The sequence below is a fragment of the Triturus cristatus genome, chromosome 3_1 (genome assembly GCF_964204655.1).
Source record: "Triturus cristatus chromosome 3_1, aTriCri1.1, whole genome shotgun sequence".
In the NCBI taxonomy this organism is placed as follows: Eukaryota; Metazoa; Chordata; class Amphibia; order Caudata; family Salamandridae; genus Triturus; species Triturus cristatus.
The window spans coordinates 437502139-437519509 of NC_140583.1; the positions used below are offsets into that span (position 1 = coordinate 437502139).

The following is a 17371-nucleotide window of genomic DNA, read 5'->3' on the forward strand; positions in this document are numbered from 1 at the left end:
AAAGCGGAAAAAAGCAGAATGCCAGAAGGGAGAGATCGGAAGAAGTAAACCCGTTAAACAATTGACCTCAACCGCCCCACTTGGCAATGTCAAGGAACAACTCCCTCTATGTAAAGCCTCGTAAGAAATGGCGATGTTACTCAAAACTGCCCCAAGAACCTGCAGGTGTGAACATTTTAATATAGACACTTTGGGCATATAACGTTCATTTTTATCTGTTTCTTGGACAGTGCCAAAGACGCTTAATTTTTTATTTTTTAGAATGCACTTTCTTAACCTTATGAAATTTCGCTCGATGTTTTCTTTTTCTTTTTTAATGAAATTTTAACAAACTTATTATAAAAACTGTATTTTAAGGTTGTTTATACGTATTATATGTAGCTGATTGCAATGGTTTTAATTAACTGAGCAATAAAAGAATTACTTACTTACTACTGGCAACTGCCAGTAGGTAATATAAATATTTACACACACACACACACACACACACACACTCACACACACACACACATCTCCAACGATTCTTGTAGATCCGACGTGTCATATCACTGCCACTGAATTCAAGCTTGCCTGGCTGTTGAGGGGTGATAGCCAAAACCGGTCCCAGGATGCTTGTTTTTGGTCCAAGAAGGACCTTACTTGGTAGTTCGGGCTGGATTGTTCTAATGGAGTGCAGGGTCATTTGCACATGGTGGAGTCCAAAATGGGATGGCATGGTGGGAAAAAAAAAGATGGCTTGGGAAGCGGCTTGAGTTATTGCCAGTGGCTGAGATTACTTCAAGCATTTCATCCATCACTTTGTTGTTTTTGCATTTGCTGCCCTAAGTGTGCCAGGTATGCCCAGACGTGGATCCCAGGCTCACAGTGCCACTGGATTTAATCTAGCCTTGCTGGTGAGGGGTTATACTCCCAGGATGCTTGTTTCTGGTCCAGGGAAGACCTGGCATGGCGGTTTGGCCTAGACTGATCCCATGGGGGCACGGTCAAGACTGATTTGTATATGGTTGGGTCCAAACTGGGGGTCTCATGGTGGGCAAAAAAATGATGGGTTGGGATGCGAACCCAAAGGATTGCCAGTGGCTGAGAATAATTCCAGCATTCCATCCATCACCTCGCTGTTTTTGCATTTGCTGCCCTAAGTGTACCGGTTATGCCCAAACATGCTCAAGCTCTCTGTGGCACCGGATTCAAGCTAGATTAGTTGATATCCAAAACAAGTCAGAGGATGCTCATTTCCAGGCCAGGGAGGACCTAGCCTGGCTATTCAGGCTGAAGTGTTCCCATGGGGAGCAGGGTCTAGACTGATTTGAATATGGCTGGGTCCAAACTGGGGTAGCATAGTGGGCAAACAAATGATGGATTGGGATACGGCCCTGACTGACTGCCAGTGGCTGAGATCAATTCAAGCATTCCATCCATCACCTTGTTATTTGTGTCATATCATAAAGTAAATATGCAATGTGTTGCTAAGAAATGGTTTTCTGTTAATATTGTATAATGGATTGTTATAAAAGCTTTTCTTCTTGGTTGTACTGGGTTTTCTTATTGAATATTGATGTGCTAATACATTATGTGAAAAGAAAAATGTAGGAATGCCTTACAGTATACGTTTTCATTTGTTTACATTAGATTTGTTGTTGAAATATGATATCTGTTATTCTGTGTATTTTCTTTTTGATAGACCCAAGTAATTCCTAATTAAGAGAATGATTGTCTATGACCTTAATCTATTTTCAGTCCTGATGAAGGTGAATGGATAAGTTATTCACTGAAACGCGCATCAGTGTTTTTATTGTCTGTAGTGGCATGGCTTCACGGGAGGAATGCTTGGACATATTTTCTCCTATTTATTGAAGACCATTGTACTACCACTAAGACCTTATTTTTAATGACTTTTTGGGGTGATTTTGTTTGTGGGGCTATTTTTGATGATTTGATTAATCTGTTCAATGTAATCATGTGTTTTGGTTATCAAGTTTTGCGATATATGTTCAGAGTTGACTACATTATAATTTCTGGATTTCTTGGTTGTTTTTTTATTATAGTTAGGTACCTATAGACAATTGATATAACCTGATTTTTCTTTGTTTATTACTATGTTACAGAGTTTTTGTATATTTTTGATTTCTTTAATGTTGAGTAAGCACTCAATTATCTTAGTAGTGTCTCCCACTGCCTTATTTGTGCTAGCCTTGTTAATCCATTTTAGCCCACTTGCACAGCGTTGGTACTTTGCTATGCTTACTGAACAGACAGCCACTTGAGCCTTTATTCGAGTTACAGCTACATTGTTTTCAACTTGTGATTACTGCAGAGTTTGACATGCGGGACACTAGGGCCGTTCTCTCCATGGGGCCCTTCATTTCAGAATTAGGGTAAGGCGACCTTCCATGCTCATGTGAGCATTCTTTTTCAACTCACAATTGTTGCATGGGTTGCTGCTTACATGCATGTTGGTTAATATTTTTAATGTATGTATGGGTGATAGACTTTGGTTAGGGCTGGGCTTAGCATGCACTTAATTTGTAGTTCCATAGTTACGTGAATTTACTGAACAATTATACAAGATTACGCAGAATTACACAAGGAGCCCAACCCAGTATTGAGCACTATTTTCTTAGCGCAAAATGCACCTCTGCATTCAAAATTTGCCAGAGGATGCATTTTGCAAATAGGAAAGTATTGATAAATGCAACTGAACACGACCAGAAGCAGCCGCTTGCACTTGCTAAGTGTTTTGTTTCTGTGTTCCTGTGGTAGGATCTTTGTGCCGGATTATGCATAATTACATGAAGTGGTGTAATCGCGTTATTTTTGGTAGTTTCGCATCAAAAAACTAACCTGAAATTAATCAGATTTCTCCGCCGTAAACAAAATTCCACCTAAGCCTATCCTTGATCGCCAATAGTCTAAATTCGTAGTGTATGGCATATTGTGCCCGTGCCCAATGTTGTACATTGGTAAGACTAATCAGGAAGTCCGGCAGAGAATTTCGCAACATAAGTCCAGAATCAAACGTAATGTTGAAACAGCACCATCGGTCAATCCTTGGAAAACAAAATCTCACGCAGAAAGGGACATTCAGTGGAAAATCATCTAAAAAATTGAGCAAGATCCGAGAGGAGTTAACATGGATTTGAAATTAATCCAACGTGAAGCGATGCTCATTGTAAAATTCAATACTGCAATCAAGGGTTTGAATGAGTTATCTGAGATCTATAAATTATGAGCCCTCATGCAGATGTAGTGTAGCAGGTGGGTCTCTGATCATTTATCCATTGGCAAAGGTGTTTTCATCCCTTTCAAAAATGTTAGCTTTGATGAAGCGCACCACCCAGAACATCTAATTGGATGACGCTTTCATGCAAATATATAAAAAATTTGATTCTCGACTATCCACTGAGAAGATTCTGTGAGCTTTCATAATTGCGCAAACATATGAAAAATACATTACCCAGCATCCACCGAGGTTCGCGAACCTTCGCCATGGGTCAACGCATGCGCATTTAATGCATCTTCCGGTAGCAACATTTACCGCGAGGCTGTTTGAAGGTGGTGACACGGGAGAAGCCATTTTGCAACTGTGTGCCAGGATTTCAGGTAAACTGCAGTTCGGGACTTTATTCAATCGGACGCCGTGTTAAGTATTCTCAGTTTGAGATTTTGACCCTTCATTTTGAATTTGGGTTACAGAATTCTCAAAAAAGACAAACCAATGGAGTGATTTGGACTCCATCAATTACCTTGAGATGAAGCGGGATTCAAGACAAAAATATGAGGTAGGCTGGATAAGGGCACCGCGGTTTCTTTAGTGCAATATTCAAAGACATGAGTTGTGGTTGGGGACCACGCAATACAATTCATCTTTAGTGTGGCTTGTCTAGTTGTGCATTATAACTCTTATTTGGATGAGATAAAGGAGACATGACGGAGGGATATTAAGCTACTTAATATTTTCAACCGGCCAGTTATCCAATGTTTTAAAACGAGTTGCTTCACTTGTTTGCAGAGTTCTCTCAGCTAATGAGAGAATTTGTGACGAACTACCTCATTCATCCACACGTTGGATTTAGAAATGTTGCCACGAAGCCACGCTGACCGTTGAGTTTTTGAGACACGACCCAGCTATGCCATATAAGTGTGTGTTGATTGTCTATCCCACAAAATAAGGGACCCTGACAGTGTTTTCATGTGATTTTTGTTATAATTGTACTGAAGTCGCTGTCACTGTTTGATGTTGTTTTTTAGAAAAAACCTGCAACAGTTGTTTATTGGAGATTTGAAGATCTCGAGTTGTAAAGAAATGGTAAGACCACTCTTTTGGGCTGGCCACAATGGTGCAGATGTTTTTAGGACCCACAACTAAGTCATTTGTTTGTTTTCTTTTTCATTACTGTTTGGTCCTGAGGAGAACCCAACATTGAAGAGGGTTCGAAACGCGCCGACTAGGCGTTGTTCATTCCCAAACAAACATTCTATTCAATGTCAATGTGGTTGTGCATTTTGTAAAGTTGTTTTTGTTGAAATTGGAAGTTTTTTTTCAATTTGGGTTAATGCACAAAGTGTATGTTGTTTGATGTGTTACTTTGGTCTATGAAAGTGACAAAGGTGATAGGAGACCAAAGATGGTTGTATGAGTTGCATGTATGCGTGGTATGTCACTAGTGTGGTAGGAAGTTTGTGGGTGTTTGAAGTGGTGCGAATGAGATTGATGAGATGAGTCCAGATTGTCTGATTTATTTTTTTGTTCAGAAATGGGGTTGTGTTGTTGTAATTTTTTGTACATGATTGTGTAAAGGTGACTCTTTAAAAAGATATTATTGAAAAAGGAAAAAGTATCTAAAATAAAGACTACTTAATAGTTCAGGCTGTCAGTGATAAATCGTCATACGCCGTGGTAAAACCTCAGTATTGGCATTTGCATTGTTTTGTTGTTTAATGGGCTCAGCCTTACTGATTAGAGCCAAACCCATTGTTGTTTGTTGGTATCCTTGATCACAGCATTATGAAGAATGTGAAAAGATCTCACTTTCCTTTATCAGTTTCTAACAGGTCTGATGAGTCTCCAGACTATCCGGTTTGGTGTAACTGCACCTCTCTATGTGCTACATTCAATTTATAGCTGAAAAAGACATCTCACACATCGTCTTCCTTCATTACCTCTTAAGAAAAACACACATGTTGGCAGAGTTGTACTCAAGAGCAGTATACTAGAATTACTTCGATACTTTAAAAAACAAAACCCTGCATAAATGCAGAAAGATGAAGCACAGATGTGGTAACAGTAGTGATCAAAATTAAAGGAGTTTACTTTTTATAAAAAGAAAGCACACTCTAGTAGTACTTTAGAAACATTCAGGCCAAATTGGGAAGAATAATTTCTCCAAAATGTTACTGCTCTTGTTTCCATTAGTAGCTGTCTACTTGTATCTAGAATGGAGTTCTGAGTTGAAATACAACCAATGATTCAATCTATGTAAAACACAAGCTATTTTTTGATGCACATTACTCCGAGGTGTTTGGGGCAATTATCACCTATTCAAATTCTACTACTATCCTAGCTATAATAGTACCAAATATACAAAGCTGTCTTACATCTAAATGCCCTTTCGCACAATCTGCCAAGAAAGAGTTTTAGAGTTTCCGTTGAATGTGTATAAAAATATATGCATTTGATTTCAGTCCCTTGCTTCTTGAGAACACTGAGTTATGTGACGGAGTAGCCTTCCTCAGCACTGGTTTCACTGAGTTCTCAAAAGATTCTAAACACAGTACAAAGTGATGATGACCGCAGTTTAAAATGGCGAGTGATCTTAGCCAAAACCTCGTAACTCAAAGTTTTACAGTTCTCTCTCTGCTGATACTCTCTGTTTTCTTGCGCACATTATCAGACCGCATGTTCTTTCCAGAGGTAATAAGCTCTCCGAAGCCCTCTTGATGTGCAAAGGCATAAGAGGATCTTTTGGAACTGTTTCTATGTACTCGCCGTATGTGGATCTTCAATGGGGTCTGCTTCGACCGAGTAATCTGCAAATACCGCACCTTAAAAATAAAATGTTCACATTAATATTAAGTACATTCATCCATACAATCACATTCTCGTCGGTCAGCTATTCACATTTATTTGATGGTGGGCACAATAACAGTTCAGCAGCCACTTGAAAATAAGAGTTCTTCCCACTTAAATAACAGGCAGGGTAATTACAAAACGTTTGTGCAGCATATTTTTTGAGGGCTGTATTATAATGGAGTTTACAAAAAGGGGTCCGAAATGTGAGTAGAGGTCACAACTTTATAACCTTACTACCTCACTCTACAAATCAAACATTAACGGGAACAGGGATACAGTTTTTACAATGCATCATTTACCACGCCTCCTTTACCACGCAATGCCTTTTCACCTATGGACTTTGCCTTGCAAGTCTTCACCACACAGATGTCTTTACCACGCATGCCTTTACATGAAAAATGTAACTATATATTAGGTAGGTGAAAACCCTTTTTATATATTCTAACCCTGGGCTGACAACTACGCTTCGCCCACGTAGTGTACGTAGCGCTGCCTGCTTCGCAGTTTTCGAAGTAGGCGAAGCAGGCAGCGCCTACGCACACGCCAGGGCGAAGCGTAGCTGCCTGCCGCCCACCACCCGCCCTCCTTTTAAAAGATAACATTAATTTATAATAAAGAAAATTAAAAGGCACTTACCTGAAGCGCGGCGTCTCCGGGGCTACCTCTTCCTGGTTTCCAACTTTTCTGACAAATGCGCATTTGTCAGAAAAGTTGGAAACCAGGAAGAGGGAGCCCCGGAGACGCCGCGCTTCAGGTAAGTGCCTTTTAATTTTCTTTATTATAAATTAATGTTATCTTTTAAAAGGAGGGCGGGCGGGAGGCGGGTGGTGCGTAGTGGGGCTACGCGAAGCGCGTAGTGTGCGTAGATTTGGGCACACTACGTGCTGCTTCACGGAGCCCCACTACGCCCACCCTTAATATAGTCACTAAAAAAAACAAAGGTTACAAGGACGGTATAGTTAGACTCAGATTCAACGCGCACAAAACTATAGAAATTCAGCAGTTGTACTTACCTGAAGAAACTATAACTCATGTCCTAAGGTAACTATGACTCACGGCCCACCATCCGCACTTTTCTCATCAATAATTTTATTGAAAAATGTTACAGTGATATTATTAATGATCATAGAAGATGCCAGGACTAATGTAATATGTGGGGTAATTAGCAGTGCATGGCAAGGGCGCGACCTATAATTTACCTTAGGGCAGGAGTTATCGTTTCTTCAGATAAGTATAGCTATAATTGCTGATTTTCTATGGTTTAATGTGTGTAAAATATGAACTTAACTATAATGTCCTTGTAACCTTTGTTTTTTAGTGAATATCTAAAGGTTTTTAAAATTATATTTCCTAACTATAACTTCCCTGTAACCTTTTGTTTTTTCTGTGAATTTCTACATTTTTTAACGTTAAGTAATACTTAATTACCATACTTAATCCAATCCCCGCTGCACAAGGACTTTGAATGTGCATGGTGGGGGGCTGGCCCAAGGGCCTGGCCTGTGGTCACGTTCTACAGTCAACCAACCCGCACCATGTACAGCCCTTGCTGTGTGACGCGGGGGTCAGCAGCAGGGCCTGGCCTTTGGCCAACCCCCACATGCAGGCAACCCAGAAGGTGGACACGCAGCCCCCCTCCCCGGGCTGATTGCGGCCTCAGGGACCCCATGACCCATCCATACATAGTAAATGGGGATGGGCACGCTGCCTGTCTCCCCGGGTTGATTTTGGTTCCGGTGCCCAGCTATATTTTAAATGGGAGGGGGGCACGCAGCTCCCCTTCCAAGGCCAATTTCAGCCCTGGGAAACCCCATCTCCCCGGGCCTGGCTATCAAAATGAGGTGGGGGTATGCGGCCCTCTCCTCAGCCCAATTTGGCCACAGAGACCCAATCCCCTGGGGCTCGGTCCCTTTTTAAATTGGGAGGCGAGCATGTAGCCCCCTCCCTGGGTCAATATTGGCTCTGGGTATCCCATCCGTCGAGGCCTGCATAATGGGAGCACAAAGCCCCCTCCTCTGGCCAATTTCGGCCCTGGGACCCTATCCCCTGGTGCTCGGTCAGTCAATAGTGGGTGCCCTGATCCCACCAACGGCAACCAGTACCTGGTTGTTGGGGGCAGTGGGGGAAGCTCCAGTGCTTTTACTGTACCAGCCAGCTTCCTGCCTCCAGCGGGACATGGCATTGCTCCTGCATTCTGCTCCCTGCGTGAAGGAGCAATTTCTTCATCTGTTTTCCTGTCCGCTTCACAGTGGGCAGGGAAACAGATGAAAATTCCGCCCCCAGCAGGTGGGAGCATTTTCAGTGGTCCAGCCTGCTGGAAGTGGACTCAGTGTTTGCTTTTGTTTGGCAGGAGCTTTAAATTGCTCCCACCAAGTGAGAGCAAACACGCTATGTTCTAGGGGTGGGTACCCTGGGACGTAGCAGGAGCCTGGCCCTGGGAGATGGGGTCCCTGGGCTGAAATCAGAGCAGGGAAAGAGCCACACCCACTCACCATTTTGCATATCGGCCAGGCCCTGGGGTATGGGATACCCGGGGCCAAAATCAGGCCAGGAGGTGGGGATGCATGTGCCTTTCTCCTCCATATATATTAATAATACACCCAGGGAGCCAACTAAAAAAACAAGCATAGGAGACTGCACTTGTTACTTTAAATTATTTTTGCTATGGATTTGCGCACCCTCTGTGATTTCGCAGCATACTAAAATTAAAAAAGAATTTGCTCCCTGGCGGGGTGCTTCTGGGACTCTACCACCAGGCCTAGGGGGTCAGGGTATTCCTACCTTGCACGCTTCTGTTTAAAAAAAAATAATAATCTAGGGACTTGGCCTAAGATGGCTGCCAACACTTCCTGAATGGCGTGTTGGCAGCCATTCAGATCTAATCAAGAGATCTGTCAGATCTGTCGAGGATTCACGTCCCTAGATAGCTATAAGTGTCTTTTATAAATACCTCCAAAACTACTGAAGAGATTTACACCAAGTTACAAAATGGGCTCTTTCTAGACCAAGAGCTAGCTTTCTGCAAAATGTTGTCTAATTACGTTCAGCGTTTCGGGCTGTATCACGTCTGAAATCCCAATGGGAAATTGCATGGGGAAAACACGTTTTGGGACCCCGTTTTCTCGGCCCCCGCTTGACGGATTACCCCAAAACTTTCCAAACAGTCGCTTAAGTGAGTTGTACACGATTTTTATTTTATTTAGTGAAGGTACGTCACACCGCGCAAATGTCATTTACAAAACTAAAACGATTTGTCTATGGAAACTAGGTCCTAACTATAACTACCTGCTAGTGACCGCCGGTAGGTAATATATATTAGGAAATAGGGCAAGACGCTTCATTTACTTTAGGCCCCCGGGTGACACAGTACCACCCGGGACAATTTAAAATGCAGCACCAGGGACCACCACCTTCCCAGAGCTATATTTTATTGTAAAACATGGGGGGCTCCAGCCTCTCCATGCAGCCCTGGGAACCTCCACCTCTCGAGCTAATTTTGTGAAATGCGGGGGAGACACATGGCCTCTTGTAGCCCTGGGGCAATATTGAAATAAGATGCGTGGGGTGTTCTAGCACCCCCATGCAGCCGTGGGGACCGCCACCTCTCCAGGACTAGTATACTAAAATGCAGAAGGGTCAAGGGCTCCCTGCTGCCCTGGGGACTACCAACTCCCTGGGGCTATTTTCCAAATGCGAGGGTTGTCCCCCTCCTCGATCTGTAAATGGCCCTGGGTTCCGCCACCTCCCAGGGCCGGCTCCAGCAATGTCCCGGGGTGCCCGCCCCAGGACGCCTTTCAGGGCCAGCTACTCCTGTTACCCCCAGTAAGTCCCACAAAGCGGGATTGCTAGGAGGCCATTGGAGCCCACGCCCCCTTTCGCCACCACTCTGCAAACACGCCTCCTGGCACACTACTAGTTGTGTGATGAAGTCCCCTTGGCTCTTGAGGGTCCTTGGGGGCCAACTAGCCCTCCTGTTACCTCCAGTAAGACCCACACAGCTGGATTGCTGAGAGGTCATCAGAATCCATGTCCCCATTCTCCACCGCTCTGTAAACTCACCTCCTGGTACACTGCTGCTTTTGGGATAAAGTCCACTTTAGTCCTGAGGCCCTCAGGAAGCAATGGGATCTCACCCCCCCACCAGCAGAGTGGTGGAGAAAGGGGGAATGGCCTCGGACGACCTCTCAGTGATCGCACTATGTGGGGCTTACTGGAGGTAACAGGAGGTCCTGTTGGCTCCTAAAGACCCTCAGCAGCCAACAGGACTTCATCCTCCAACCAGCAGTGCACCAGGAGGCGTGTTTGCAGATTGGTGGAGAAAGGGGGTGGGGCCTTCGGCAAGTTACTGGCTTTTTTTTCTCATTTGGGGTCCCCCTCCCGCGCTGATTTTGGCCCCAGGGAACCTATTCCATACATAGATATAGATATATAGCTATATATATATATATATATATATATATATATATATATATATATATATATATATATATATATATATATATATATAAATGCAAATTGCCACTGCCAGTGCCTTCCTCAGACATAGAGACGAAGAGCGGACCCAGAAGAATTGTGCCAATCAAAGTGCTTTATTTAGTTGCCCAGCCAGTCCGTCATAACGCGTTTCGACCCCCACTCGGGTCTTGATCACATGACACATTGCTAATGGAGGAAGTGGTATTTAAAGAAACAAACAGGAAATGGCCTTTAGGTGTTATGGTAACTACATAAACATAGAAGAAATACTGAAAACATATCGTCATATACACATTATGTCATAGAAAAATCTGTCAATGCATAAATATATAATATATAAATATAAATACATATAAAAAATATATAAATATATAAAAACTTGAATATATGAAAAAAAGATTTTTCTGTGCTTGTCAATTATGTTATTCCTATTTTGTAATAACAAATATAGACGTATTGCGACATCAATAAATTATTTAGGTATCTAAGTAGAACTCCCTAAATTTGTTCGCATACATTTCAGTAAATTCTAAGTAAATATGTTGCCAACACTTTCACAGACAATGTGTTAATCACTCATTTTCTTTATCGACTGTAAGATAAAGCCCAAGTGGGCCATTGTTTTGAGCCATTCACCCCATTCCTAAATCTTAAAACATAACCCCTTGAAAAGTTTGTGCAAATAGTGCAAAAATTGTGGAAAGGAAATATTCCTTTCTTAAAATAATACCAGAAAGTTTCCCCATTAAAAACAGTATAAAAGATATATGGGATTTATATTGATATTCAACATTACTGTCTATTGATGATTCTTATTTGATTTCCTCAGATCTCATTTATCCCATCTTTATCACTGCATATTAAAAAAAACTGTCATATATCACAAATATGTCATAGTATGGACCCACATTAAGAAGAGTATAAAAGAGACTATAAACAGGTAAAAAAGTCTTCGCTAGCATTCAATCCAGCAGGATTTTTAGTATTGAGCTCCAAAATATAACGTGTCTCCAAGAGGCGTAATTTGCCTTCACGATTACCCCCCCGTTTCATTGGTGAGACCGTGTCTATTATGTAATAGTGGAGAAAATTAGGGTTACTATCATGAAACAGCTCAAAATGCCTAGCGACGGGATATGCCTGATTCCTCCCTGTGATTGCTCTAATGTGCTGGAGTATCCTCTTGTGGGCCGGTAACCTGGTGCTCCCCACATACTTTAGCCCACATGGACACTCCAGCACATATACAGCAAATTCTATTTTACAAGTCATCCTTTTCTTAATCAGGACGGGTTCAGATTTAAAAGGACTAATGTAATGAGTCTTGTTATGTCCAAATTTGCAAGTCTTACAAGTAAAACACTTCTTAAAACCCTTGATTTGTGCCATCCATGTTGTTGGAGTGGCTATTTCAGGGCAATTACTGACTAACCTGTTGCTCATCGATGCTGATTTTCTGAATGTTAGAGCTGGTTTATTTGCCACTAGGCCGCCAATAATGGGATCCCCTTGCACCAAGTTCCAGTTACGATAGTAGATTTTCCTAAGCTCCTGATGTTGCCTGCTATAGGTTAGAATAATCCTGGATTGGGCATTAGAAGTAGTCTCACTTGAAGGAGTTTGCTTAATTTTTGGGACCAAAATCTCACATCTAGGTAAACCTCTTGTTTTCCTGATTGCGCTGTCTATGATCTTATGTGAATAGCCCCTTGTCAAAAAGCGATGTTTACTAGCCTCTTGTGCCTGAATGCAATCCGCATCTAAACTACAAACACGTCTTATGCGCAGCATCTCGCCATACGGGATGCTGCGTATTAAGTGTTGCGGATGGTGACTAGAGGCATGAAGGATTGTATTCCGTGCAGTGGGCTTTCTGTAAAGTTTTGTAACCAATTTACTGTTGTCAACATATAACTCCACATCCAAAAAGTATGCAGAATTCTTACTTATTGCCGATGTAAAATGCAAATTCAAGCAATTACTGTTGAGTTTGTCCACAAATGCCTGTGCACTCTGTTCCGAGCCTTTCCAAATAAAAATCAAATCATCTATAAATCTTAAATAAATGACAACATGTTCCACCATAGTATCCTTAAACTCGCCCATTAGGACCTGCTCCTCCCACAGTCCCATATGAAGACATGAGTAACTGGGGGAGAAGCAGGCCCCCATGGCGACGCCCCTAACTTGATGTTAGACCTGGTTATTGAAAAGGAAAAAATTCTGCTCAAGACATGCAGTTACCATTTGTAATAACATTTTGTTATGAGACACACAGCTCATTGGTCGCAAATTTAAAAAATGTGCCACTGCCTTCAAGCCATCACAATGTCTTATTGAGGTATAAAGGGATGTCACGTCCAAAGTCATTAGTAACATGTCTGCCTCCCAAGTTATATGTTCGACTTTACGCAAGAAATCCGATGTATCTTGTACATAAGAGGTTAGTCCCCTAACCCACTCTTGAAGAAAAAGTCAACATATTTGGAAGTGTTCTCCATAGCGCTGTTGATGGCCGACATTATGGGCCTACCAGATGGTTTGGCAATGTTTTTATGCACTTTAGGTATCAAATAAAATGTGGGGATGACTGGGTGCTCCTTCTTTAGAAAACGATACTCTTCATTCGTTATCAAGCCCCCACTTTTCCAGGCAAGAAGTTTCCGATAATGATCATCCCATGCCGATTTAACAATGTGGATATTACTCTTTTTGTAACATGCTGTATCAGAGAGTTGTAATTCAGCTTCCTCCATGTAAAGCTGACGTGGCCATAGGACCACATTGCCCGCCTTGTCTGCCTGTCTTACAATTATATTGGTATTTGTTTCTAATTTCTTTGTAAGTTGCTGATAACAAAGATTCTGTTTATTCATACCATAGCGGGTTTTATTAGTGGCAATGTATAATTTTTCAAACAACAAGTTCATGATGGACATCCAAATTGTCACGTAGCATGATCGGTTGAAAGGTGGATTTTGGTTTGAAGGGTGTTGAAAATACTCTTTTTGTATTCTGTTGGGAAAAATCACCAGATGTAACTCGCCCTCCTTGTTCATTTTGTAGATCCCATGCTGTTCAAAAAGACCCACATCACCAGCTGTTAAAAATGGAGGACAATCCAGATTCCCTGATGTTGATGACACATTCTTCCTGTTAGGATGTAATATATGGAATTTATTCAATTTCAACTTCCGTATGAATCTGAACGTGTCCATTCTTGTATCGGCATAGTTGAAATTACAAGGGGGACAGTATGATAGGCCTAATCCCAGGACTGTTATTTCCGCTGTTGTTAAAGGCACAGTAGTAAGGTTTATTACTGAATTGGGGTTTATACTTGATTATGATTCCTATTCTGGAATCGGTTCCATCTTTCCCTTGTTGGTTTTTTGCCCATATTTTTGTTTCCATTTGCGGCATTTGCGTCTCTGGTTTCGCCTATGGTTGAGTTTTTGGTTGTTGCTCCAGGTAACACTCGTGGCCTCAGAGTGTCTCGTCTGTCTTGGCACAGGCAGTCGACCTCCTGAGCTAGGGACAGTTTTGTAAACCCCAATTGTTGTGTCCTGGTACTATCACCCTCCGGGTCACTCTCTGCAGCCGAACTCAATTCCGAAGTTGAGGTTGACAAGGCTACTGCCTCGCTCGATTTTCTTTGTGTTGGTCCATTAGCTCGTGCTTTCACTGCATCGTATTTGCGAGCGTAAGTGAATATTTGACCATTCAAATAATCCACCCGGTCTCTTTCAAATTTGAATGCCTTTCTTCTTTTGATAACTTCTTCGTCCTTATTGAGACGTGCCATCATATCGTCTCTGAATTTCTTCACTTGATCCGTACTTTCCATTTTACCAATCACCACCTCCAAAAGTTCAATTTGCGCTTGTAATTTAGCGCGATCACTCTCCGCATATTTGATTAGAATCGTCATTAATTTGCTGGATGACTCAAGATTGGTTTCCGCCCACTCAGCAAGCATAGCCGGGTAGGGATTTTCATAACTCGGTGCCAGGGTAATGCGTAATCCCCTCGGTACCCTTCCGACCTCCAAGTAGCGGGATAACGATCTATGCTCCCACCACTTGGATTGTTCTGAGCGCATTAATTTCTCCAATCTTTTAAACAATTCCCTGATATTAGGGCTTCCTGACACATTTGTGAGATTTACGACAGCTTGTGACTCCCCAGCCGGGGAGTCCAGAAACATAGAGCTGGCTGCCTCTTCACGATACCGCAATGCGTCGGCGGACATCTTGGCTGTAGTTGTGGCTTGATAATCAGTGAAAAGCCTGATTGAAAATACGGTGGTGTCAATTAGAACAATGTCCGAAACACACACCGTGCACACTCCCCACTAACAATTCTGCTCGATCCTACCTTCGCAGACTTCTCGGTGCTATCCTCCGGTCAGCCGACACGGGACGCACCGGCTTCTGTATTGAAGATAGGTTGATACGCAGCAGTTAGGGGCTATATATATATATATATATGCGTTTTTTTGACTTGCCTATATCTTTGGTGGCATTTGAATAATCTTCCCTATATTTTCCCCAAAAAAGTGTCAAGATGGGTCTTATTGTGTAGGGTAATTTTTTAGGTGATCCGTCAAGCGGAGGGGGTTTCTTTTCCATGTTAATTCCAATAGGCACTTTAGACACGATTACAGCCCAAACTGCTAAACGGAATTACACCTAATTTGGCAAAAAGGTAACTGTTGGGCCAGAAAGCGACTTTTTTGTAAATTGGTCAAAATCCATGCAGTAGTTTCTGAGATCCAAATTTGTATATATAGGGACACAGATACTCTGTAAAGTTTTGCGAACCCTTGTACCAGGAGAAGTCATGTGATTTGCTGGCCGCAACCTGTGGACAAAGTTGCAGCCACCATTTTGAAAATAAAGATTGGAAAGTATAGAGGGAGTCTGAGCTCGGGTACCCTGACCCAAGGGGTGCATTGTAATGGTCTGTGAGGAAACCCTTATGAGTAAGAAAATGGCTCAAATAGGTTTTTTTCACATGGTTGGAGTTGCTGATCTATCACACTGCTCAGTGCAGTCCCTGTGTATCATTGCAGCAGAGCTGCAAACCTTGCTGAAAATAAAAAATACATAAATACATTCACACTCACTCGCACACTAATGCATGCACTAACTGACCTGTTTAGGCACTCATGTACCAACTCACAGATCCACTCAGACACCTACTCACAAACCCACTCAGACACTCACACATCCACTCACTCTCCTACTCAAAGGCTTACACACTCACAGATTCAATCAGATACTCAGAGAGTCATGCACCTACTCACAGGCTCCTCGAGACACTTATGAACTCACTCATAGACCCCCGCAGGCACTCATGCACTCACTTACAGGCACACTCAGATCCTCATGCACCCACTCAGAGACACACACCCAGTCACAGACCTACTCAGAAACTCATGTACCCACTCACAGACACACTCAGACAATCATGCACCCACACACATACCCACTAAGGCTCATGCACCCATTTGGACTCATTCACATACCCACTTAGAGATTAATGCACTCATTCTCAGACCCACTGAGACCCTCATGAAGCCACTCACAGACCTACTCAGGGAAGCATGTACCCACTCATAGTCCCAGTCAGAGGCTCACACACCCACTCACAAACTCAATCAGAAACTTACATACCCACTCACAGAGCCATTCAGTGACTCATGCACCCACTGACAGACCCAGTCAGACACTAACGCACCCACTCACTCACAGATCTACTTAGAGACTCATGCACCTACTCACAGACCCACACCCAATCACAGACACTCAAACACTCACTTAATCACTCACTGACTCACACACTCATGGAGGTACTCGCAAACCCACTCTGAAACCTTCTCACAGACCCACTCACATACTCACACACCTACTGAGACACATGTACCCACTCACAGACCACTTAGACACTGACACACCAACTCACACATCCAGTGAGAGACTTATGCAGCCACTCCGAGACCCACTGAGACACTCACACATACACTTACACACCCACTGGGGCACTCATGCACTCACTCACACACACACTCTCAAGGTTCCAGGTTACAATTTGGAAATGAAATTTTTTTAAAACTCAGAAATTCACTTAAAAAAGCAAAGGCTAAAGAGTAGTTATAGCTAGGAAATAACATTAAAAACTATTCAAGCAAAGGTTAAAGGGATGTTATAGTTAGGATACAGAATTAAAAAAAACTTAAAAGTTCAGTGAAAAAACCAAAGGTTACAGGGAAGCTATAGTTAGGCTCACATTTCACTTGTACAAAACCATAGAAATTCAGCAGTTATCGTTACCTGAGCTAACTTAAACTTACACCCCCACAATACACTGCTTATGACCTCACATATTACATCACTCATGACATGGTTAGTGACATCACTGATGACATTGCAAATGACACCACTGATGACATTATCCAGAGATTGTAATTACATCATAAACGTTTGTGAGACTTAAAGATATATACTAAGCTACTACATAAGTTAAATTTCTATTATTTCTGTACTACTGAGTGATACAATTTCTAACATATGTTATCTTTGTGGTTGTGTGACAGTGTGTGAGTGGGTATGTTAGTGGCTGTATGGCTGTGTGAATGGATGTGCGAGTGGCTGTTTGGGTGAATACGCGGAGGTTTAAGTAGCTTTATGGGTGCATAAATGCCTGTGTGAGTAGCTGTATAGGTAAGTGAGTAGGTGTTTGCATTAACTGAGTAGGGTTGTGAGTGGCTGTATTGGAGACTGAGTGGGTGTGTGAGTGGTTGTATTGGAGAGTGAATATCTG

The 17371-nt window shown here is 42.4% G+C and overlaps 1 protein-coding gene across 1 annotated transcript in view; it reads right to left on the reverse strand.

The window, feature by feature from the left end:
* Positions 1–5649: 5649 nt before the first annotated feature.
* The window catches only part of ATP8B4 (ATPase phospholipid transporting 8B4 (putative)), a 3731093-nt gene continuing 3719371 nt past the window's right edge, over positions 5650–17371 (reverse strand). Inside the window, exon 27 of the mRNA XM_085644229.1 lies at positions 5650–6042. Within this exon, the coding sequence (XP_085500355.1) occupies positions 5833–6042 (210 nt within the window). The 3' untranslated portion in view covers positions 5650–5832. The remainder of the gene's footprint in view (positions 6043–17371) is intronic.